This window comes from Eublepharis macularius, chromosome 6 (genome assembly GCF_028583425.1).
Source record: "Eublepharis macularius isolate TG4126 chromosome 6, MPM_Emac_v1.0, whole genome shotgun sequence".
NCBI lineage: Eukaryota > Metazoa > Chordata > Lepidosauria > Squamata > Eublepharidae > Eublepharis > Eublepharis macularius.
In genome coordinates, this window is record NC_072795.1 from 125,880,803 (window position 1) to 125,907,256 (window position 26,454).

Consider the following 26,454-nt stretch of genomic DNA (forward strand, 5'->3'; position numbering starts at 1 on the left):
CACACTGCTCACCAGCCACGGAACATCGCGCCAAGCTCCCGGAATGACAGCATCTTCCAGGCGCGATTTCTCGCGTGAAATCACACCAGGAAGATGCTGTCATTCCGAGAGCTTGGCGCGATGTTCCGTGGCCAGTAAGCAGTGTGAAAACAATCCTAGCCTCTTGCCATGAAAACCCTGCTAGAAGTTGCCATAGGTCATCTGTGACTTGAGGGCACTCTCCACCCAGATAACCGCATATGCACCCTCAGGGAACTCAGATGATGCTGAGAAATCCATTATAATGCCAACAATAATGATCCTGTGATATAGTAACTCCAGGGATTTCAATGCAGTTTCTATGGTAGAGCACCGGGAAGAGTCCAGTCCATATACCAGACCATCAGGTTTGAACTCTGCATGAGTTTTAGGGCTTTCCAGATTGAAGAGTCCTGATTTTAAAAATCACAAGCATCTTTTCCAACACTGAGTCCTAGGAATCAGTCTTTTGTTCTGCCTTTGGACACCTGTTGTACAGTATGAACTACACCAGTGGATGTATCCAGTATATAAATCTCCACTGTATACAGTAAGGCAGTGAGGGCAACAGGCCACTATACAGTAATTCTAGTTTGCTGCTCCTGCCCGTCTTCCTCCTTCCCAGTCTTCCTCCTTGCCCAAACCACTGCCCATTCAGCTGATATAATCTGAATGATACTGTAGGGAGAGCGGTTTGTCTGTGACCGCGGGTGGTGTATTGCTTACTGTAAGTGTGCGCAATGTGGCAGGGTCCAAAAGGCTTGGGCTTCTTAAGAACCGGATGGCGCTACCTGAGCAGATCATACAAGCAGCTAAATGTTTTCAGAAGCATGAGAAAATAATGCACAGTTGCCAAGGAAAGAGCATGTAGCGGAATACCTTTTTGTTTTTTTGCCTTTGCACAAAATTGTGGGAAGATAACAAAGCTTGCTTTTGAGATGGTAGTCGTGGCTTTCTCCGTCTTGCTCCTTACATGCAACACATATGACACCGCAATAAAGATTTTTCAAGGACATGCAAACAACGCTGTGACATTGTTGATAAAGCTTGTGATTTTCATATGGCCTGAGGTTTGGAGACCCAATTAGTGATTTTGTGATATGATTCACTCCGGACCATGATATCAGTCTCCAGATCTAGGGAAGTCAGCCTGCTGTTTGAAAGGAATCTCTGTAAACAAGCCAACCTTTCAACAAGCTAGATGTATCTTCTATTTCCACATTTTCTTCGTGGACCTGAAACCATGGTCATGCCTTGTTTTATTCTCCTTGCCCCCTAGTCCCTCTCCAAGAGGGTTGTTTGAGATTCTTGGACGTCAGAGCATAGGCAGGAAAACATACCTGCCATTTGTGTGTGTGCATACTAGATCAATTAGATTCTTTCAGTTACCTTAGAAATAGCAGCTGGAACGCGGTGGAATGGAGTTCCGGAACCTCTTGAAAATGGTCACATGGCTGGTGGCCCTGCCCCCTGATCTCCAGACAGAGGGGAGTTGAGATTGCACTCCGTGCCGCCAAGCAGCGTGGCCAAGCAGCGTGGAGGGCAATCTCAACTCCCCTCTGTCTGGAGATCAGGGGGCGGGGCCACCAGCCATGTGACCATTTTCTCCGAGGGCAACCCACTGAGTTCCACCACCTCTTTCCCCAGAAAAAAAGCCCTGCCTGTACAGATTTCCAAAGTTGTACGGGGACACTATGGGTGGAATGAGACATTCATGGGACAAATCACTGCTCCCAAACCTGTTTAGCAAGATAATGGGGATGTTTGGCAGGCAGGAGGCAGAGATACTTTCCCCCTTTCGCATATGCCAATTGTTCCTGAGTCCCTTTGTTCTTCTTCAATAGTAGAATTATCAACGACTCAGGGGGGCCAAGCTAGAGATGAATGACACTTGAAGGGCAAGTGAACAGACTCACAGGTATTCCTCCCTGTTCACTTGCACTCCACTCGTAGTGATTGAGTGGAGTGCAAGTGAAGGGCAAGTGAACAGGGAGGAATACATGTGAGTCTGTTCACTTGCTGTTCAAGTGTCATTCATCACTTCTAGCTTGGCCCTCAGACAGAGAAGGCAATTTCTACCACTAATGCTTTACTAGGCAGGAAGTCCCTTGAGCTATTTGCTACTAGTGTTGAGGAATTAAGGGATGGAAGTTCGGGTGTCTGCCGTTCTAACCCCCTTCTTATTTTACCTCTTCAGTCATGCCACAAGAAGGGTCCAAGCTGAACCTGGGGAAGAAGATCAGCATCCCCAAGGATGTGATGCTAGAAGAGCTCTCCCTCCTCACCAACAAGGGATCCAAGATGTTCAAACTTCGCCAGATGAGGGTGGAGAAATTCATATATGAAAATAACCCAGATGCCTTCATTGACAATTCTGTGGTAGGTAGCGCATGCACAGAAATGGGCTACGTAGTTGTAGTTGGCATCTCATGTCTACTCTGACCCTACGAAACATGGGCAGCTCAGAAGGTTATGTGGGGTCAACCCAAGAAACAAGAGGATTCCCCCCTCATACCAAGGACATGTTTCAGATCTACTGATGAAGAACTGCCAGGAAAAACAAAAATGGTGCTGGGGAGGCGGAAAGATACCTCCCACCTTTCTTCCCCCAACCCCCGCCATGCTGTGCAGAGGAGGAAAGGGAAGGGAAGGAAGGGGAGGGAAGGAGAAGAGAGCCCACCAGGGCACCTCTGCTTGCTGAAGCAGACCCCCAACTTTGCGGGAGGTGGGCCAGCACCTGGGCTGCTTGATGCCCCTTCATCTCTGGTGCCTCAAGCAACCACCTAGGTATGACTAGTGAAGAGGCGGGCTCTAAAGATCAGAGGTTATACGTTGAGAGAAAATTTGGTGAGCCAAGAGGAGTCCATTTCTTCATTTCCCCTTCCTTCAATCTGTTGGGTATGTGATGCGTTAGAAAGCCCTGTTCTAACCTGGGTCCACCTTAAGAGACTGTGGAGATGCGCTGCCTTTTTCAGCCCACACACATCTTTCTTGGTGCGGAAACGAATCTCTACAATATCCATGTGCAGATTGCTTTTCAATGCCCTTTCCGAGAACTGGACAGGCAGGAAAACTCCATTCTCACCCTCAGCACAGAGGTGAAAAAGTGAAAAAGGTTAACAATAACAACAACATTCGATTTATATACCGCCCTTCAGGACAACTTAACACCCACTCAGAGCGGTTTACAAAGTATGTCATTATTATCTCCACAACAAAACACCCTGTGAGGTGGGTGGGGCTGAGAGAGCTCCAGAGACTCGTGACTAGCCCAAGGTCACCCAGCTGGCTTCAAGTGGAGGAGTGGGGAATCAAACCCGGCTCTCCAGATTAGAGTCCCGTGCTCTTAACCACTACATCAAACTGGCAGATTCATTAATCATATAAATTGCACAGCATTGATATAGCTGACTCTTCCACCGTGGTGACTGTTTACAGTGTTGGGCTTGGGAGACCGAGGCTTAAATCCCGTCTCAGCCACAAAGCTCACAGGGTGGCCTTGGGTCAGTCACGCTCACTCAGCCTTACCTACCTCATAGGGTTGTTATGAGGATAAACTGGAAGAGATGGGAACCATGTACATCGCCCTGAGCTCCTGAATGGAAGTGAGAGATAAAAATATAAGGATCATCACCATTTCCAGCTCTGGGACATCAACAGTAATCACTATGACAACTGTACGTGCTAAAGTGAATATCATTAACTTGGACCTTATTTGCATGAAGAGCGATCATATTCTGTTCAGCTGTTCTTTAATACATACGTACATGTTGTTTTTCAATTTGAAAAACATTCCAGGTCGTCTACAAATAATTAGAATATAAAATATCATTGCCCACTTCTTTGCGTGGTGAGAACTTCCACAGGCAGCACTCACCAAGGTTTGTCTCCTTTAGAGTGCACTGGGGAGCTTTGGGAAGTTCGTAATATTTACTAATGTATAAGCAGAACATATGTGTTCGCACAGAGGCATGCCAACAGGGCAGCATATTCGCTACCCCACACCAGTGCCTAAAGAGATCCTAGGTCTTTAAATACTTTAGCCAGCTTTTAACAATGGCCATTTTCACATGTCTTACTTGCTGCCAGAACATCGTGCAAAACATCTGGAAGACAGCATCTTCTGGCACAAAATCGTTCCAGGAAGACACTGTCATCCAGAAGTTTTGTGCGAAATTGCATCTTCCTGGTGCGATTTCGTGCAAGAAGACACTGTCTTTCGGGTGTTTTGTGCGATGCCAGTTTGGTGTAGTGGTTAAGAGCACAGGACTCTAATCTGGAGAGCCAGCTAGGTGACCTTGGGTCAGTCACAGCTCTCTGGAGCTCTCTCAGCCCCACCTACCTCACAGGTTGATTGTTGTGGGGATAATAATAACATACTTTGTAAACCACTCTGAGTGGGCATTAAGTTGTCCTGAAGGGTGGTATATAAATTGAATGTTGTTGTTGTTGTTGTTGTTGTTGATGATGATGATGATGATGATGATGATGATGATGATCCAGATCCAGATGTGTGAAAATGGCCAATGTCTGGCTGCTTCTATCTCATCTCAATTTTAAACTGCTCTTTTATCACACACAGGCATACAGTCACACCCTCCATGCTTAGATGGGTTCTCTGACCAGCCATTTCCCAACACTTAAGGACCATTCAAGAGATATCTACAAAACATTATTGTTTTCTTGTCATATGCCTTGGCTCCCCTGATGTATTTCTCTTTAGGTCAAGCCCACAAGATAAAACCATTTATTGTAAATTCACAGCAATAGAACAACAACTAGAAACAAAATATTAAGAAATGTACAATATGTAAAGCCCCAGGCATAGCAATCACATTCCTGTAAAGGCATTCTAGAATAATGGCAACTTCTGATCATAACAGAAGGCCTGTAGTCATGATGACAGCCCACTTCCTGTGGAAGGGAGTTCCACAGTTTATGGGCAGCTGTCAAGAAATTCCTTGCAGGGTTCCAAGAGCACAGGCCCACCAGGTGATCTCGAAAATCAGTTAACGGAAGTGACGTTGCCGTGGGCGGGTGGGAGTGCGCTCCTGAGGTGCCTGCCAATGGCCCAGCCTTGAGGCTATACGTGTCCTTGCTGGTACAAGGCATTGATAGAGACCGTTGTGGAACCTCCACGTTGTACTGTGTAGAAAGCCACCTCTTCATCGGTGTTGTAGTCCAGGGAGAAAAACCACTAGTGGTCATGGACACTGCCTGCAGTCCTGGTTGTATTCTATGATGCTGATCTAGGGGTATGAGCACCAGCCCTGTAGCTTCACCCCATTATACTGCAGGATTGGGTTGCGAGTTCCTCACTTCCTTTCCTTCCTAGAATAGTACTGGCTTATCATTCTCCTAGATTGCTGTAGGCTGTCTTTCATTATTTTTAATTTCTCCTCGTTCTTCTGTTACTGCAACAAAAAAAAACCCCAACCTCAGTCTTGCAGAACAGAAAAGCCAGAATCAAGGGAGGATATTAAGGATTTGAGGATGCTCAAACTAAATATGAGCAGTCAGTGTGATGCGGTGGCAAAAAAGGCCAATTCAATCCTGGGTTGTATCAAAGGGGCCATAGCATCGAAATCGCAGGAGGTCATCATAGCCCCTCTCTATACTGCCTTGGTCAGGCTGCACCTGGAGTATTGTGTGCAGTTCTGGAGGCCTCACTTCAAAAAGGATGTGGACAAAATCGAGAGGGTGCAGAGGAGAGTGACGAGGATGATCAGGGGTCTGGAGACTGAGCCCTACGAGGAAAGGCTGAGGGCCTTGGGAATGTTTAGTTTGGAGAAGAGATGGAGGGGGGACATGATCGCTCTCTTTAAGTATTTGAAAGGCTGTCATTTGGAGGAGGGCAGGGAGCTGTTCCAGTTGGCAGCAGAGGGTAGGACCTGAAACAATGGGCTTAAATTACATGCACAAAGGTACCGGCTGGATATTAGGAAGAACTTTTTCATGGTCAGAGTAGTTCAAAAGTGGAATCAGCTGCCTAGGGAGGTGGTGAGCTCCCCCTCACTGGCAGTTTTCAAGAAGAGGCTGGATGAATCTTTGTCAGGGATGCTTCAGGCTGATCCTGCACTGGGCAGGGGGTTGACTAGATGGTCTGTGTGGCCCCTTCCAACTCTATGATTCTATGATTCTGTTACCAAATTTGAGGGAAATGGACCATCAAGAAAGTTTGGGCTCAAGCTGAGAAGCTAGGCCAGAACCACCAGACTTTTAGGGATCTGCTGAGACACCCTTGGTGCCTGATCCTGAGGTAATGGCCACAATTCTACCCTCTGGCCATTGTAGTGGCCCCATTACTACCACATAGCAGAAAGCAGTCCGGCAGCTCCCTCCTCTGGCAAGCCACAGTGATGGCACAGATAGCAAGGAATCAGGATCAGCCCACCTCTTCGGTCGTTGAGAGCCCTGTCACCTTATAGGCATTACCAGACAGCAGACGCGATGGGCAGATTCGGTGGCTTTCCACCCACAGATTGCTATGGTCACCGCCAGTCATTTTTAGTTGTTACACAAACATTGACAGTGCCCCCCGCCCTGCCGCCCCTAGGAAGTCTCAAAACTTCCAAACTAGATCCTGGGGCGGATCATCCAGCTACTCTGCCCATTGGAGGAAGAGTCATTTAAGGCGGAGGAAGGCTGTTCAGTGGAGTGGCAAGATACCCCCACGACCTGTCAAAAGATTTATCTGCCCGAGATTTCTCTCTCTGAAGCCTCCTTAGCAAGTCTCCAGACAGGCACCGTTAGTAGGTTGGTTTAGCAAAAGCAAAACAGAGAAGAGAAAGGTATGTAGTTGCATACAAGGCTTGAACAATGATCTTTTGCTTGGGCAGTTTGGGTGTTTTGTTTTGTTTTTTTGAATTTTTTTATTGGATGGGTTCACATACATTTCAAAAACATTTTACAACAAATATACCCCTTTTTTTAATATATGTTATCCCACCCACCCCCTCCCCCTTTCCCTTGTTGACTCCCAACAGCACTCTGACCCCTTGTCCCCTAATAACTAACTCTAGTCAGAGGGCCAAGCTACACATGACGAATGACACTTGAACGGCAAGTGTATTTGTCCCTGTTCACTTGCCCTCCACTCAATCCACTTGCCGTTCAAGTGTCATTCGTCATGTGTAGCTTGGCCCAGAGTTGCTTTCCCCCTATTGTTTAAGGCAAAGTTTTATCTTATATTTCTAAATCTCTCAGTAGTTATCAAGAGACCACAACTGATCTTTCACGTCCCATTTCTTTCCTAAATATTTTTTAAATTTACCCCAATCTTCCACAAATTCCCTTGGATTTTGTTCTTTCAATTTCCTTGTTGATTTGTCCGTTTCCGCCATGTGCAACAATTTCTGAATCCAATCTTGAATTTCTGGTAGCTCCTCCTGTCTCCAGTGTTGAGCATACAGTAGTCTTGCCACCACCGTCATGTAATAAACCAGGACTCTATCCTTAACATTCACGTTTTCCATATTTAACCCCAGTAATAACAGTTCTGGGCTGGCAGTTTGGGTGTTTTTGAGAGCTACAAGGTATATAGAATTAGGACCCTTGTGATCTGAAAATAATCCCTACCTTGAAACCACTTTTGGGGACAGGCTGTGGCTTGGAGGAAGAGCAATTGCTTGGAATGCGGAATCTGGCATCTCCTGTTAAAAGGACCAGGCAGTAGGTGATATGAAAGGACAATACTGACCTTGATGGACCAATGGACTGATTCAATATTAGGTAGCTTCAAATGTACTTTATTATCTGAGACCAACATAAAAGGCTGAACAGAGAGCAGGGCAGCTAGAATTGCTTCCCCCGGGTCTGAAGACAGATGCTTGCAACCGGCTAAGGAAGTGAAATGGGAACATGCCCTCAGAAGCCGCTGTGGGTCCTATGCAGGGCCTCTGGTAGAAAGTCCTTGTGTTTCCACAGGGAGGGAGGCATGGCAGAGTTGTTGGGAAAGTTCATGCTTTTGCCCATCGTCTGCCACATACCCTAACCGATGCTAACTTCAGATGCACACACAGATGTATGTTCTAGCGATTGGTATTTTTAACACTGCAGTGATAGCCCAGTTGCTCCTGCCTTCACTTTAAAAAAACGTTCAGTACTTGCCTCCAAATCTTGGTATTCTCTTGACCCCCGCACCTCCACCTGTCCACCTTTTTATTACACAGTTTTAAGCACTTTGCAGGTTTTCTGGGTTAAACATTTGTTTGGAATATTTTTTTTTAAACTATGAAACTTCCTGCTGGGTGAGAGGCGGCTTTGTGATGTTGCAATAGCCAACCAGTCTGTGCCCTGCAAAGCCAGCTCCCTCCGAACTGGCACAATGTAGTTCCTCCTTAGCACCATCCTGCGGGGAACATTGTACATGAGATGGGAATAGGATGCGCTCAGCTACACAGTGGCTCACAGTGCAATCTTAAGCACAGTTAAGCCCTTGCCAGTCCATTGACTTGAAATCGCTTGGAAAGATGTAGTCGCTGTATTCATATGCCTCTCATACAAAGAACTGTCTCCAAAGTCCTCTGTGACTATATGGAGGAAGGCAGTTTGCAACAGTGCTTTCACTTGTTATACAGAGGGAGGCGAAAGTGCACTTCTCCCTCCCTAGATAAACGTGGGTATTTTCTTAACAAATAAAGGTCCCAAAGGCTCATCTTGGTACCCTATCTTCAGCCTTGAGAAAGTTGGCAGCTCTACCTAGAAGGCCAAAAGTAACTTTCCCAAGGGAGAATGAAATTATCTTAACAAACTCGCTTGTATCGTCTGAACACCAAGAACTAACCACATATGCATTTTGCATGTTCTAGAACTCTAGAAGTTTCTAGAAAGTCTTTCTTTTCCTTTGGGGACCACGAGCTGTTCCCTGGTTTGATCTTTTCAGATTATGTGAGGTGCAGCAGCTATTGTACTGCAACCCATTCCTGAGTATAATGTAGTGCTAGCTTGACTCTAACCTAGGCCTTTTCCTCACGACTTACCTTCCTCTGGAACATCATGAAAAACACATGGAAGATAGCGTCTTCTCGTGTGAAATTGCGACAGGAAGACGCGATGTCGCACAAAACTCCCAGATGATTGCGTCTTCCTGGCGCAATTTCGCGCGAGAAGACGCTATCTTCTGCGTGTTTTTCGTGATGTTCTGCGACGTTCTGGAGGAAGGTAAGTCATGTGGAAACGGCCCTAGGTTTGCCAACCTCCGGGTAGTGGCTGGAGATCCCCCAGAATTACAACTGATCTCCATGCCACAAAGAGCAGTTCCCCGGGAGAAAATGGCTGCTTTGGAAGGTGCACTATATGGGATTATACTCTGCTCTCTCCCATCTCCAAACTCACCCTCTCTAGGGTCTACCTCCCAAATTTCCAGGAATTTCCTAACCTGGAGCTGGCAACCCTACAGTCTGACCTGCATCATACCTGTGCTGGATGGACTTGAAAACAGAGTGTGGAAGCTTCAGGATTATAGAGGACACACCTTGAATATGAATGTTAAAGAGTTAAAAGGCTTACCAAATGATGTTGCAGAGGAAAGTCTGGCTAGTGTTTGCCATTTACAAATATTAAAAAGCTAGATCACTGCCACTGGATGGCTACCGAGGGGAATACTTAGCTTCCAAAAGCAAAACTTTTTGTTAATTAAAAAGAAAGATTTTAAAGGGTGCTACACAAGGGCTGCTAAAGATTATCAGTAACGTCTCAGATGCTATTCTATGGCGTTTCGGCAACCATACAACAGTGTTTACCACAGAAATATGAGTGGTGGGTGCAAATTGCTTGGAGAATGTGACTTCTACAGAATTAGACATGCTAGGGGGGAAAGACATTTTGGTCTCTTGCTCCAGCTGAATATGTAAAGAGCGCTTCGTGCACAATGTACCATCTGGAGAAGAGCGTTAACTTCCTGTTTCAAGCGAGAAAGACACATTTTTTTGCAACTGCAACTTCTGGAGTGACTGCAACTCCAAAAGTGTTGTTCGCAGCATAGACGGCAAGCATTTTGGGAAGCTCTTCATCGGGGAGGTGGAAATAGAAACACACTTGATCATCTCAATCATTCCCTTCAGAGCACACCAAAAGGAGCTCATGGTGGACACCCCCCAGCCAAGAAGGCCCCCTCCCCCAGTGACGTCTGGGCGTTGCAGTGCCAAGCAATTCCCTCTCCCTGGGACGGATCAGTTTTCATGGCTTGTTTCTCCTGAAGCACATATAGCAACTCTGGAACTGAAGAGAGCCAAAGTGCCTTGCAGTGTCAGGGACATTGCCACTGCTAGGACTTCAGGGCAGGACTGCTGAAGAGGGCATAAGTTCAGCCCTCTTGCTGGCACCAAAGGTGTGTGCCAAAGATGAAGGTGCCCTTCAGCCAACCTATCTGTTGGCTAGCTCAGTGGACTTGGGACTGGGTTTGTTTTTAGCAAATCAACTATATTTATTTTGTTAGTGAATATATTTATATGTTAACCACACTTAATTAAAACTTTCCAATCAACTTTAGTAAAGGAGTCCTGTAGCACCTTTAAGACTAACTGGCTTTTTGTAGCATAAGCTTTTGCGGACCACGGCTCTGTTCATCAGATGCATTGTCAGATTGTATTTTAACTGTAAATTGGATGTTTTTAGAATTGTTAACTATAATAACTGTTTTATATATTTTAACCTTTATGTATTTTGTAATCTGCCCTGAGCCTGCTGGAAATGTGGGGAGGGCGGAATAAAAATCGAAAATAAAATAAATTTAAAAATGCATCTGACAAGGAGAGCTGTGGTTCTCAAAAGCTTATGCTACAAAAAGTTGGCTAGTCTTAAAGGTGCTACCAGACTCCTTTACTGTTTTGCAATGACAGACTAACACGGCTAACTCCTCTGGATCTACAATCAACTTTAGAATGCTAAAGCAAACAAACAAAATATTCATGGTAAAAGCCAGACTTCTGCATGGCTTACAGGTCATATCCAGCTCCTATGTCTTAGAGTAGCTCTGACCTAATGCTTAAACCAGTGTCTGGGCTGGCTGTACCATTCCAAGCAGCAAGCAGGGGCTCGCATAATTAAATGTACCTCCGTACAGAACTATTTCCTGCACGCAAAAGCCCAGCAGGGTCAGGGGAAAGAGTCAGAGCCAAGCTACAAGAGACGAATGACACTTGCCTGGCAAGTGAACAGGCTCAAGTGGAGAGCAAGTGAATGGCAAGTGAACAGGGAGGAATACACGTGAGTCTGTTCCCTTGCCAGGCAAGTGTCATTCGTCACTTGTAGCTTGGCTCTCAATGTCAGGAGGCAGGGCAGGATGCAACAGCATTGGGGGTTATGGCTGCTGCCACCACCGCAAATCCACCACCTGAGGTCACTGCCTCACCTTGCCTTATTGCACAGCCAGTTACGTTTGGAGTTACTGCTTCCTAAAACAAACATTCACTACGCCACATTATCCCTTGTGGTTTCTTTGGCAAACATTTTGCAGTGCCTTGCTCCAGAAATTTCACCCTGTCCTCTACCTTTATCTGACCTTTTCTCTTTCAACTTAAAAAGAACTACACAGACATCTACCAAGTCATCTCTTTTAAACCAGATACTTAATATCGACTTTTCCCCTCCTTACCTCTGAGTTGTCCAGCCATGCTGCTTTGCTCACAGATGTTGCTTCAGATGTGGCAAAAGTTTATTCCTGATTTTGCTTTAGATCGTGACCTCCTACAGAGGAGGAGGAGGAGGAGGAGGAGGAGGAGGAGGAGGAGGAGGGGGAGACCCATCTGCTGTCAAGGTGGTTGACCTCCCGGTGGGGTCTGGAGTTCTCCCAGGTTTGGAGGACAATCTATGCTATCACATCTCCAATGAGCTCTCCGTCTTCCCCAAGCACTGCCTTCAAATTTCCAAGAATTTCTTCAACCTTATTTAGCAACCCTAGCTGGCATGTCTGAGAGCCTACCAGGTGCCTGTACTTAGGTGGTATAGAATGGTCAATATCCATCGGTCTCTCTCAGTGTTATCCCATGCGTGCATGCATGCAGGGCTTTTTTTCTGGGAAAAGAGGTGGTGGAACTCAGTGGGTTGCCCTCGGTGAAAATGGTCACATGGCTGGTGGCCCCGCCCCCTGATCTCCAGACAGAGGGGAGTTTAGATTGCCCTCCGAGGCAGAAGTGACCAGAAGTGTGGATGTAGCTCTGGAGGAAAGCAAAGGCATATGGTGTTCTCTTATCTGTCGGCTCAAAGATAAGTGCCTGGGAAGCACAACTGAGATGGGGACACATGGAGAGAACAAACAAAAGTCACTTCCATATGCTCCAATTTTGGGCAGGTTTCCCTGTCCCAAAGCCGTGTCTTCCCAATCTGCTTCAAGAACTCACCTTCCACATGCATCATCCTCATGCACGTTTTGTGGGTGTTGCAGAAAAAAAGATCCCAAAGCAGAAAATGCATTCTTTATCTGCGCCTTGTCACAAATGACGTTGGCGCATTCCCGCCCAACCTTCCTTTTTTTTTTTTTGAGCACATGTGGGATTGCACTATAGCATTGCCCCGTCTTTCAGCTTCTGTAGAAACTGGGCACGCGTAGTACAGCCTTCTCTACCGTTGATTTCCTACTCAAAGTTTTAAATGCAAAAGTGTTTCATAAATATGCGAACAGTAGAGTAGCGTGATCGCACGATTCCATATCCTACTGTGTAAAAGGCAAACTGTTTTCCAACCACTCTCTCCTTATCCACCTGCAGGTGTATTACACAGGGACAAAAAGCAAATTGGGGGCAAAACAGTTTGCCTCCCTGCTGCCTCCTCAGGCTTCCAGAGACATGGAAAGGCTCGGCGTGGTGGCAAGGCCCTCCCAAGGTCCTGCAGCAGCCGGGGATGGGGCTCCCTGCTGCCTCCACAGGGCCTTGGGAGGGCTGTGCACAAGCTGAGTGGTGGCTGAGGGACCAGAGGAAGAGGAGCCTCTGCTCTCTTCCCCAATCGCCCCTTCGACTGATGCTGCCAGGGGAGGCACGGGGGGGGGGGGGGAGTCCTGCTAGGGCCCATTGTGATTGACAGTTTGATTGCTAAGTGATTCAATGTAGCAAGCACTGCAGTGTGATTCCCTTTTTTCGTAATAGTGCAAGGACCGTTTTTAAAAGTTGTAAAAGAGGGAGGAGGAGATTATACGATTGTGCATGCAAGACAGATGCTCACATGCGTCTGGGGGTAGGAGGGGTAATGGGGGGAGGATGGGTTGGAGATTTGTGGGAGGGCTCTTCTGAAACGAAAAAAAGCAGAGAATTACGTGAAAAAAACGGCATAAAAAATGAAAATGGAACAAAACAAGTTTCACAAAAACGCTTAAAAACCAAGACCATCACGACCCACTCATGCATGGGAAATGATGACGTATGTAATGAGTGAAATAACCCGCCGAAGTTCCATAAGCAGGCCATCCCATTAAGGTCACGTGGAAACAACCAAGGATTCTTCCCCGTTTCGACATAATAATAGAACTCAGGCTCACTGGTTCATGGCACTCCAAAATTAGTACTTTGTCATATGTCATATAATGCGTATAATGACCTTCGCTGCCACTGCTGTACAAAGGAGGGGTGGGTGCTCTGACTCAGCCAGATTGGTGGTGGGGGGCATTAAAAAGAAAACAATTGCCAATTATTTAAGCTGGATTCATATGTAACATGTTTTATTTTGTCTTCTGCTGTGGGTGTGGTCTGGTAGGGAAAAAATCATAAAACGCTTGAACCAGGTTTCTGAATCGACTAATGACCATACTGTACAATGGATTTAAAATTGCTTTCCATTCTTCCTGTGCTTCTCAATGCACATACAATTTTGGTTTTAATACTGTTTTTTTTTTTTTAAACCCTGGGGTGGGAGGAGAAGCAACACTTAAGACTGTCTGCCTCAAACACCAACATTTTTTTCTGATTTGTGTTAGGTGTGTGCCTTCTAATTTGCTTAGGTGGGTCCTGGTTTTCACCATTGTCTATTTATTTATTGAATGATATTTTTGTAAATTGGAATAGCTATAGGTATTTATTGGGGTATTTATTGTATTTGAAAAAACATTGAGGGTTTGCACTAAGAGCACTTTAGTAGCACATGAAGTCTATACAATTCCATGATGAATTGTACATGCTTTAATTGTGGCATTTCCTCAGTAGGGGTTTTTTCTCATTGTAGTCTTATCTGAGACCAAGGTTACCTCCTTTTTGCACTGATGTTCTTTACGGCAGCCATGCCTGGCATCTGCGCTCCCGAGCTGTGATTTGATATGTTTCAAGGACAAACGAACCCTGTGGGCTTCTATGACAGGACCCGGAGCAGGGTATTGGCAGGGCAAAAAAGCAGAGACAAACTTAAGAGGAGAATCTAATCCTCTATAATAGGACTTCTGCTGACAGCACTCGAACCATACTCTCGTTAAATATACTGTAAATATCCTTCAAATCGATACGGAATCCATAGCCCCATCAAACTGACAAGCTAACATGTTTTGACTGCTCCATTCATCCGATCAGTTCCATTTCTCCATCTCTTTGGAACCTCTACAATTATCTCTCTAAAGTTTTTTTGTGGGGGAAGAGGCTTCCTAGCAACACATGCCTAGGAATCAAGATAATCAGCTTCAGGATAAGTGTGATGCCTAGATTTGAATAAGGATACTGTGAGAATATATTTGATTAGTCCAGGGAGGAAGTTTCCACTTCAGTACCTTAATCTGGACCCTGTAGACATCCTTGGCACATCCAGATTTCTATGTGACGAAAGACGACAAACTCCACACCTGAGTCTTCGGGAAATTCAGGTGGATGACTTTCTCCTGGGTTGTAGTCAGGGCCTTTTTTCTGGGAAAAGAGGCGGTGGAACTCAGTGGGTTGCCCTCGGAGAAAATGGTCACATGGCTGGTAGCCCCGCCCCCTGATCTCCAGACAGAGGGGAGTTTAGATTGCTGAGCAGTGCGGAGGGCAATCTAAACTCCCCTCTGTCTGGAGATCAGGGGGCGGGGCCACCAGCCATGTGACCATTTTCAAGAGGTTCCGGAACTCCGTTCCACTGCGTTCCAGCTGAAAAAAAGCCCTGGTTGTAGTACTGGAAAGGTGATGAATACATTTCACTGAATGTCGTTATGGAACAGAAATTTAAATGCAATTGACTTGGGAGTGAGGGTGGGAATCCTCACTGAACTCTTGCAAGTTATTTTGTGGACGTAGCCATGCTTCGAACAGCTCAGTGATTCAGGAATCATTTTGCAGTTGCCGGCTGCATTTCTTTAGTAACTGGATGCTTCACGTTTTGACAAATTCCTGCACCAGACTGCAAAACACACCTAGGGCTGTCGCTACAGCCTGGCCATGTGACTGCTGCAGGGATCAATCCGACAGTGCAGGAAGCAGATGGGAGTGACCGAACGACCCATTCTGGGAAGGTTGCTGGGGCTGGAAGAGCCACAGCTGTGAAGCCTGGAAGGTTGCTGGGGCAGGAAGAGCCACAGCTGTGTAGCCTATCTGGGAAACACTGTGTTGTTGGGTTCTCCCCCAGCAGCTGCAGCCTCGCACACCCTTTAAGATAACCTGCCTCCCACACCCTGATTTCCGTTTGCGCCGCTCTGTGATTTCCCCTGCTCAGTATCAGAGCAGGCAGCCTGGCCAACCTCAGAGCGCAGCTTCAGGCACTGGAGTTGAAACCTTCATGACCGGGATTCTCTTGGTCTGCCAGTCCCTGCCCCCTCCCCCATGTTTCCTGACATTCAAGGGAACTTTATCCTCCTTGTTCTTAAAATGGGGAACTCATACATGCTGGGGAAAGGACATTCCCCAAAGAATCCAGAGCTCTCTTGGTTGAGCTGGCCAATGGCTGCGTGCCCAGACTGCAGATTGGATGACCTGCTGTGAAGCCCTGGCTACTGCCGCTGAATACATGGAGTGGAGTGTTAGATAATTCTACACTTAGCCTGGTGGGGTTTTCACTTCTCTGCTATATTTAGCTGACCGAACAGCTGGGCTTGGAAGCCCTGTTTACAGCCTAGAAAGCTTCTTATTACTACATAGAACAGGCAGAATTTCCTTACCCCGTTTTTTTAAAAAAACAACAAAAATCAAGGGGTTCCACTAAGTTCCTGTAGAGGAATTTATGCAAAGTGCAATAGTCAAGATGGGCCCTCTGAGGACAGCATTTCTGTAAGTGCATAATATTGTTTCACAGAACCAGAAGGACTGTTGTAGAGTCCTGCTAAGGGCACCAGAATAATATGCTTCAAGTTCTGCCAGGCTTTAATCTGCCAACTCTTGAGCTGGGAAATTCTTGGATTATTTAAGGGTAGAGCCTGGGGAGGGCAGGGACCTCAATGGGGCATAAGGCATCCTCATAATCCCCTCCAAAGCATCCATTTTCTCCAGAGAGACTGATCTCTGTCATCTAGACATCAGTTGTAATTCCAGGACAACTCCAAGACACATCTGAAGGTTGACAGTCCTAGTCCAGGCTCCACCCATGACCTGCCACTTTGTTAGAGTTGCCAACCTCCAAGTGGTGGCTGGCATTCTCCCAGAATTACAACTAATTTCCAGGCCATAGGAAGAGCAGTTCCCCAGGAGGAAATGGCTATTTTGGAAGGTGGACTCTCTGGCTTTATACACTGCTGAGGTTCCTCCCCTCCCCAAACTCTGCCCTCCACTGGCTCCACCCCCAACATTTCCAGGAATTTCACAACCCAGAGCTGGGACCCTGATACTCTGTGCCTCAGGCTACTCATACCTTCACCCAAGTATCTGTCAGACTCTGTCCTTTACTTAAAAGGTTCTTCCAAATTCCACCCTCCTAACCCATAAGGTTCTACTGGAGCTCAGCTTACTCTTGCCCTCATGCAAAACAATGGCTTACTTAAGCTGTTGAGGGGCAGAGGGATGACCAAACAGGGCTTAGAAATTACAGTTCCAAAGTCCATTGTTTACACCATGTCAAAAAATACAAAATGGCATCGACAGCATCATGGGCTTTAGGCTCTCTGTGCTTCATATGTTTCCTACACAGGCCTCTGGCGAAACCTAAATAAAAGGGAAAACATGAGGTGGCACATGGATTTCTAGTTCTGGCTTTTAAAAACAAAAACAGTCCCTCTTGGTAACTGGAGCCCTGTGGTACAGAGTGGTAAACTGTAGTACCGCAGCCCAAGCTCTGCTCACAACCTGAGCTCGACCCTAGTGGAAGCCAGGTTCAGATAGCCGGCTCAAGGTTGACTCAGCCTTCCATCCTTCTGAGGTTGGTAAAATGAGTACCCTGTGCAAGCACTGAGTCATTACTGACCCATGAGAGGACGTCGCATCACAACGTTTTCTTGGCAGACTTTTGTTACAGGGTGGTTTGCCATTGCCTTCCCCAGTCATCTACACTTTACTCCCAGGAAATTGGGTACTCATTTTACTGACCTCGGAAGGATGGAAGGCTGAGTCAACCTTGAGCTGGCTATCTGAACCTGGCTTCCGCCAGGATCGAACTCAGGTCGTGAACAGAGCTTGGACTGAAGTACTGTGGCTTACCACTCTGCACCACAGGGCGCAGAGAAATTTTTATAATTAGAGTGGGGTATTTTAAAGCAGAATTTTGATAACCTGATGGTGTCTCTATCCAGTGCAAACATTCTAGAGCTCACATGGCATGTAGATGGGCTGGTCAATAGTATGGGGGAGAAATGGGTAGTCACAGTGCACATCAGCACCAAAATAATGATACCCAAAATTATAGCATCCAAATTCTGCACCAAAATCAGCACCAAACTCTGGAACCTTCTCCCCAGAGAGAGAGACTCTCCTGTCCCCTTCTTTTGCCAGCAGGTGAAGACATTTTTGTTTCATCTCATGTTCCCCCGATGCTCCCTCTTTCCTGCCCTATGTTTTAATTGTGGTTTTTATGCATGCACATTTTATTGCGCTGTAAGCGTACGGTTTTAATTGTTTTAATGGATTTAATTGGTTTTAATGGTTTTAATGGCTTTAATGGTGCGTTTTTGTTTGGCTTAAAGGTTTTTAAAATGTGTTTTTATTATGCACGGTGTTAGCCATCTTGGTGGCCCTGATCAGAGTAGAAAGATGGGGTATAAATGTTGTAAATAAATAAGTTGGGAAATGAGGTTGTGGCATAAAAATGTAAGCTGAAGGCCAGGATCTCCGAGACATCACCTTCAGAAATACCCCGTTCCATTGGGCAAGACCAGCAGGGCAGGCCCGTGCATCTGTTCCAAGTCTTGCACAGTTAAGACCAATGCAGACTTCATTTAGCTTCTCCACAAACTTTCTGTCTTCTTTTAATGCTCCTTTATCTTCTAATGATCCAACTGCTTCCCTAGCTTGCTTCCTGCTTCCTATGTATTTAGAGATTGCTTTTGCCTCAGAGATCTTAGCTATCTGATCCTCAAATGTTTTTTTTGCTTGTCATTGTCAACTTACATTTGTTTTCAATAGCTCACTGTACTTTTTTCTTTCCTCCTTTGAATAACACTTTCACTGTGAAAAGGATGCCTTCTAGCTTTTTGAAACTGCTTTAACTCTGCTAGTTAATCCTGCCAGCTCTTTGACTTACCTGAACCTTTCATAATTGATTGGTACACATTCCACCTGAGCTTCTACTATAGTAGCTGTAAACCATTTCCAAAATTCGAGCTTTGACTGTCATGGCCCTCTCTTTTTGCTTCCTTCTAATTTCCTCTTTTATTTAAGAAGTTATTTTTGAAATCAAATGTGACCATGTTGGTTTTCCAGCCAGTTGTCAACTTACATATACATTGGATGTCATAGAATTTTCTCAGCCTCCTAAAGAGCAGGGTATAATAATAATAGCAACATGAAATCCCTGTCTCCCTCAAGGTATCCAATATTGGATAGGAGCACATAATACAAGGATACAAGGAGAGCCAGTTTGGTGTAGTGGATAAGAGCACGGGTCTCTAATCTGGAGAACTGGGTTTGATTCCCCACTCCTCCGCTTGAAGCCAGCTGGGTGCCCATGGGTCAGTCACAGCTCTCTCAGAGCTCTCTCAGCCCCACCCACCTCACAGGGTGACTGTTGTGGGGATAATAATAACATACTTTGTAAACCACTCTGAGTGGGCGTTAAGTTGTCCTGAAGGGCAGTATATAAATTGAATGTTGTTGTTGTTGTTGTTATATGATGCCTCTTCACTCTTCTTGCTCCTTTCAGTAACCATGCAGAAGTATAATGTTTTTTTTTTTTTTGAAAAATTTTTTATTGGGTTAGAATCCGTTATTTTTACATTTACATTCAATTTTCCCCAAATTTTTCATTTCTAACCCCCTCCCTTTCCCCCCCTTTTGTTGACTTCCAACAGTTTTCCAACCCTTTGTCCCTTTTCCCTTACTTCTATTAAATTTCTCTATCTAAAACAAATACATATTCTCCATTATACTAAGCAGTACATCCTTAACTACTTTTCTTATTGTATACCCAAACTGTAAGTCTTTGTTTCCATCTTGGATAAACAATTTATCCCATTTTCCAATTTTGAATATTTCTATATATCATAAACCTATATATCATAAACCATAAAAATCTTACACATTTAAATCAAACAATTTGACTTATTCTCTATGTATTACTCATTCTATCTTTTTATGGTAATTCTATATAACTCTCGTCACATAGTCAATCAATTTGACTCGTCTATACATTCAGTTTGGTGCATTATACAAATCTTATCAAAGAAAGAAAATATTGTTGATTACTCAATCCGTATATTTAATCCTTATCCTTAATTATTTTCTATCAATATTCTATTTATTAACCAATATATATCTATATATATATCAATCTGTTAATCTAACTGCTTATAAATTCACATTTATCTCTTCCCCCCCCGGTAAAGTCACCCCCCTCTACATTTTATTATACTTCAGTAGTTCTCAAACTGCCACAGTTTTCCTCCCACCTCCCATTTCTTCTCCAGATATTGTTTCAGCTTCTCCCAATCTGTGTTAAACTGCCCTGAGTCCAGATTTCTCAGCAGAAGTATAATGTTAATGTTAAAATCAGGCATATAGATTGCATGGTTAAGTCTCAGATTTTTGGGGTGAAGTTGACCGAGCAATCTGTGGGTACATACACCCAATTCAACATTAAACATCTGCACAAATGTGCAGTGCTAGGACAAGTGAACTGAGTGGGAGGATGAGGCAGGCACGCCCATTCTCTGCCATGTATAAATTGCCTCTGGATTATCTAGTCTCCCCTGAGATTGCAAAATTTGGGCCTGTGCACTGTAAACATTTCTATTTTCATTTCAGATTCAGGGTTTCTACTGAGCATGCCTCTCAGAATGCCAGAATATGGGGGTGGGTGGGTTCATTTTTGGAATTATTTTCAGGCACTTTTGGGGGGGTTCCAGAATTTCCACACCCAAAAAGCATGCCTTGTAGAAAAGCCCATTCTGTAATTTAAAAGCAAACATCCTCAGTGGCCCTTTAAATTTTTTAAAGAAAAAAAAAGGGAAGGAAGGCATGACTTACTGGCTTTCTGGAGCTGCATTGTAGCTGCTGGCCCTTCCTGCTCTAAAGCTGAGCCTGCAGTCCCAGGCAGCCAGAGAATAGCTGCCAGGCACTGTGCCAGTGTACAGGTTCCTGGTTGCAAACTGCAGCTGGTCAGGACTTTGCAAAGTCTTCACAAGTCTCTGGAAGCCTTTGTGCATCTCCAGAACCTTGCAAAGGCTTCATGAAGCCGTGGCCTGCTGTCCTTTGACGCCATGAGCCCATGCACTGGCTCGGAGGCCCATCAGCCATTCTCTGGCTTTCAGGGCCCAGATAGGCTTGACAGCCGAGAAGCAAGGGCCAGCAGCTGCGATGCAGCTCCAGAGAGCTGCAAGCCATGCCTTCCTTCCCTTTTTAGGGGACCGCTGGGAGCAGCATGCTCCCTGAAACCCAGAAAGACTCACAAAATTCCTGGAGACAACTATTCACTACTTCTGGAATTCCTGGGGCATTTGGAGCAAAATGACGACGTCTGGGTATATTTCCAGCTTGGATATATCGGGATGCACACCTGGAGCACTGAAGATGGGTAACTGAGAATTACCAGTAAATGCCAACATTTTCTGATTCCTCTTGGGATTAGTCAGAAACGGCGACCTTTCCACACAAACAGGCCAGCTGCTGTTGCAAACAGGCTGCGGAATAGACTGTCACTGGAGATAAAGCTAAAATATACCAACTTTCCCACGGGTCTTTAATGAGCTTCACAGCTGAGCTGGAATATTAACCTGGCTCTCTTCTGCGCAAGCCAAACTCTCTGCTGTCTCTCATAAAACGGTGTCTTCATCTTCCAAGCCAGACAGCAAAGGCAAGTTTCTACTTGTGCTTGCTTCCCGGTTGGATGATGAAAAGTCTTCATTCACTTTTGAGTCTCAGGGCCAAGCTACAAGTGACGAATGACACAGGTTGGACCCTTGTCAGCTTCCCTCAAGTTTTGATGGGAAATGTAGGCGTCCTGGTCTTGCAGCTTGGCTCTCCGACTGCTGCCCAATGGACTTTTCAACTGTCACTTGTCCAACATTCCGCCAAGCGGCCTACATTTCCCGCCAAAACTTGAGGGAAGCTGACAAGGGTCCAACCTGTGTCATTCGTCACTTGTAGTTTGGACCTCAGACAGAAGGCTGGGTTGCCCCAATAGAACATCACAGCCCCCAAACCACTGAAATGGCAGACAGGGATGGTCTGCTTTTGGCACAAGCACTATTCGTCCTACTTTCGCCCCATTGCTCACTCCAGTGTGAGCTTAGACATGCATGTTGTTGTCGCCTGGCTTGTTCTGCCTTGGACCGCCTGGCTCAGACCTCACCCAGGCGCTGTTAAACATTTCCTACAATCTTGGCTGCCCTGACCACTTCAAAGGCCTCCAGAGCATCCACAGCTACGTTGAATGACTAATCCTTTAAGCATGGAAGAAAACAGATGCACCCTTGAATTCTTGTGTCCTCCCTGTTCCCACAAAAATAGCTGCTCTTATACATTTATATGTACACCCTAAAAACGTTTCTAAATATCGTCCTTCCTGTTGTGTGCTCTATTAATTGAATGTAAAGTACCCTGCCCTGCATCAGCTTCTGGAACAAATTAGGAAACCAATAACAACAGGGTCGATTTCTTTAAACAAAAATTAAAGATAATTAATGCAACCCACAGCCAGTTAAAGCAGACCGACACCCTTCTCAAGCCCATTGATTGAAATGGATTTAGAAGGGTGTAACTCTGTTTCGGATGGCATTAATCTCACAGTGAGCAATGTCGTGCTTACTATAGAATAATGACAACTCTAACAACAGTTTTTAGCACTTTGAAGGACACTCACGGCAGAGATTGAGAGGAAGTTGTATAACAGCATGTGGCAGTGAGAAACAACTGTGGCCAGTTCTATGGTAAAGCAAGATAAGCCTAATATAATAATAACATTCGATTTATATACCGCCCTTCAGGACAACTTAATGCCCACTCAGAGCAGTTTACAAAGTATGTTATTATTTAGCCTCACAACAAAACATCCTGAGAGGTGGGTGGAGCTGAGAGAGCTCTGAGAGAGCCATGGCTAGCCCAAGGTCACCCAGCTGGCTTCAAGTGGAGGAGTGGGGAATCAAACCCAGCTCTCCAGATTAGAGTCCCGTGCTCTTAACCACTACACCAAACTGGCTCAGATGGCTGCAGATGGAAGCAAAAGGAGGCAGCAACTTCTGACCCCTCACTACTATCACTTTTGCTATCAGGCTCCTTGCCCAAACACCCCATCATCTGCTCTGTCTCAACTCAGGACAGAGCCAGGACAGTTAATGCTAGGGTTACTGGGCAGTGCCTGGCAACCAGCAGGAAGGATGTGGGGGGGATATGGGCAATACAATGCCAGTTGCGGCATCACATCACTACTGGTAAAAAAAATGGAAGTGACGTAGGCAGCTCTAGGAATTGCTATGGTTTTACCATAGAGTTTCCAAAGAATCCTAGAGCTATACAAGAGGTAGCCATCAAAGCCCTATAGGGCTTCTGAACTCTTATGAGAGGAGAGAAGGACCACTAGCTCAGTGATCTCCAACATAGCATCCATGGGTGCCATGGTATCCATTGAAATGTTTTCTGATGTCCACTTCCTTATTCTCCAAAGTATTCACCCCAAAAGCAAACAGCCAGTACAGGCTTTTCTTCACTTGATGAGAGCAGGAGGTGCTTCAGAAGAAGCCAAGAGGCCTTACTACTGTGCCTGCAGGAAGCACCGATTCAGAATCAGCTGCTTAGACTGGAAACTTGTAACATTTTTGTCACCAGTTTGTGGTTGGCCGTGTCTTCCCCACCTGGTATCCATTTTATAGTGGCATCCGCTCTCCGTCCCTAAAATTCCAAAAGTGTCCATAGGCTCAACATGATGGGGAACCCGTAGGCCAGCTGCTCTAGCTCCTAGGCAGAGACAGAGAGAGGGGATAGAGAAAATAGTGGCAAAAGGTGTCATATAGGCAAGGCACTCTTAGGTAGCACCCCTCGATGAGACAACAATGGAACCAAGAAAGAATTAGTGGCCACAGCCGAAGTCTCAACCTATGATTTAAAACAAAAAAGGTGCTTTACAGGAAGAAACATAATTGTATCCTAAATGTTATCATAGGCTGTTTTCTCACGCCTGTTAATGCTTCCAGAAAATTGCTCAAAACTCGCGGCATGATGACGTCTTCGTAGCAAGATTTCCTATTTAATGGCGCAGTGACGTCAGAAATCGTGCCATTAAACGGGAAATCGCACTATGTGCTGTGAGTTTTGCATTATTTTCCGGAAGTTTTAGCTAACAGTTCAGAATGTTACAACTGGTGAAATGGAAGGTTGCACACATACCCAAAAGGCAAACACAGGGGTCAAATAGGACCGGGGTACAAGTCAGTGGAAACTAGATTGGAAAAGAGGGGCAGTTGGAGCATATGCTGAAGTTGAACAGAAACATTACTAGCTCTTTTTATATGCCAGAGTCATGAGCAGTTTCCAAAGGCTCGCTGGTGCCAACTTCTTCTTTAATTTCCTTAAGTGGTTGTATAGCTGCCCCCAACAACCTCTGGACACTAAGATCTGGACCTCACAAGAAAACACATGAATGCCACACTATAAGTGTGAGGTTGGCTGAAGCGTGGCATTCATAGGCTCAGCCCAAACAAACATGAAGTTATGAATCTACCTTTGGTGCATCCAGGGCTTTTTTTCAGCAGGAACGCGGGGGAACGGAGTTCCGGAACCTCTTGAAAATGGTCACATGGCTGGTGGCCCCACCCCCTGATCTCCAGACAGAGGGGAGTTGAGATTTCCCTCCGCGCCGCAGCGGCGCGGAGGGCAATCTAAACTCCCCTCTGTCTGGAGATCAGGGGGCGGGGCCACCAGCCATGTGACCATTTTCTCCAAGGGCAACCTACTGAGTTCCACCACCTCTTTTCCCAGAAAAAAAGCCCGGGGAGCATCTAGCTAAATACTGATTGTTTGGGCTGGCAGATGGTCTCCAAGCTCTTAGGCAGAGGCCCCCTTTTCAACCCTGCAACTCCTAGAGCCTGTAACAGGAGATGCCAGGAACAGAACTTGGAATATTATGCATGCAAAACAATGGCTCTTCCTGTGAGCCACAGTCCCTCCCAAACATTTGAGGAGATATTAACATAGGAAGCTACTTTAAAGTGAGTCAGATCATTAGTAGACCAGAGACGTGAGATCTTTCCTGTCTTGGACAGGGTTATACTTCCCTTGAAAAGCCACGTTTGCAACTTGGGAGTGCTGCTTGACACAGCAGTCACCTTTGAAAACCAGGTGGCTGCAGTGGTTTGGAGTGCTTTTGCCCAACTTCGGTTGGTGCACCAGGTGTACCCAGTTCAGTCAGATCTCTCCACAGTGATCCACACATTAGTTATATCTAGACTGGACTACTACAATACCCTCTACCTGGGGCTACCCTTGAAGAGCGTTTGGGAGCTGCAGCTAGTGCAGAATGCTACAACTAGACTGCTGGTCGGGGTCTGATATTGGGAACATGTGACTCTAGTACTACAGCAACTACACTGGCTATGGAGCTGCTTCCGAGCCCAATTCAAGGTGTTGGTTTTGTCTTTTAAAGGCCTACATGGCTTAGGATTGAGATATATGAAGGACTGTCTTCTCCCATACATTCCTGCCCAAGAGATATGCTCACAGGGAAAGACCCTTTTGACTGCTTCATCAGCTACACAAGCTCACCTGGTGGATACACAAGAGCAGTCTTTTTTGGTGGCAGCCCCGTGATGATGGAACAGCCTCCCTAGGAAAATGGGCTCAGGCCCCTCTCTGTTGATCTTTAGGAGGCAGCTGAAGACAGTATTATTTAGGACTAGATCCAGAGGAGTTAGCCATGTTATTCTGTAGTAGCAAAATCGAAGAGAGTCCAGTAGCACCTTTAAGACTAACCAACTTTACTGTAGCATAAGCTTTCGAGAATCACAGTTCTCTTCGTCAGATACATCATGCATCTGACAAAAAGAACTGTGATTCTCGAAAGCGTATGCTACAGTGAAGTTGGTTAGTCTTAAAGGTGCTACTGGACTCTTTTCAATTTTATTTAGGACTACCTTTAAGTCACTTAGCTCTCCTTACTGGCAGCCTTAAACTGTGTTTTTAAATTCTGGGGCGGGGGTAGTGTGTTTTTATTATTATTTTATTTACCTTGTAACCAGTCTTGAGTTCCTGAATGGTAGAAAGGAGGCTAATAAATGTTTTAAAGAAGGAAAATGCTACATCTAGAGAACATTAGAGAACACAATTGTGGCAGTAGCTGCCCAAGATTTCATGCAGCGGGCTTTCCTATCCCTGCTGCCTGAGAGTATCACTCGCCTTAAACAGAGACACCAGGGACCAAAAGAAGGAATTTTGTGCACACAAAGCATGTATACTGTTACCAGAACTGCTATTTCAAGGGGGAAATTAGCAAGCAGTTTGGCTTAAGTTAGTGCGGATATTTACCAGTGTATACCAGAGTCCGACTTCCGGATTGCTCATGCAATAAAGAAGCGGCGACTAATCAATACAAATTGTGTTGACTAAGATGTTGCGTAAGCCTGCAATAACACAAACATACAAGAGACATACAAGGGCTAAGGAATAAAGATTAGAAAAATAGAGCCGTTTGCATTTGCAGGTACCCACTTGAGATCGATGGAATGGGGTGATATTTCACCTGATCATGGCAAGAAGCAGAGATGTTAGCAGCGAAGTGGGGCGATATCCAATGCCTGCACTAGATACTTGGAGTGACGGGTGGGGTTGGGAGAGGAATGGTGCGCACCTCATGGCAGGCAGAGCCTGCTTAAGTACCCAAAAATGAACCCTGAGGTGGGGGCCTTCCAGGTGGTTCTCAGGTGGGGAAACAAAAGCTTGATGGCTCTATAACTACAGCTAATGGGCCACTTTAGGGTCTGAATGTATG

The 26,454-nt window shown here is 45.6% G+C and overlaps 1 protein-coding gene across 2 annotated transcripts in view; it reads left to right on the forward strand.

Moving 5' to 3' along the window:
- Positions 1-26,454, forward strand: part of MYOZ1 (myozenin 1) — a 47,781-nt gene that overhangs the window by 14,694 nt on the left and 6,633 nt on the right. For both annotated transcript variants that reach the window (XM_054983471.1, XM_054983472.1), the window contains one exon: positions 2,216-2,397. In XM_054983471.1, the coding sequence (XP_054839446.1) occupies positions 2,216-2,397 (182 nt within the window). The remainder of the gene's footprint in view (positions 1-2,215; positions 2,398-26,454) is intronic.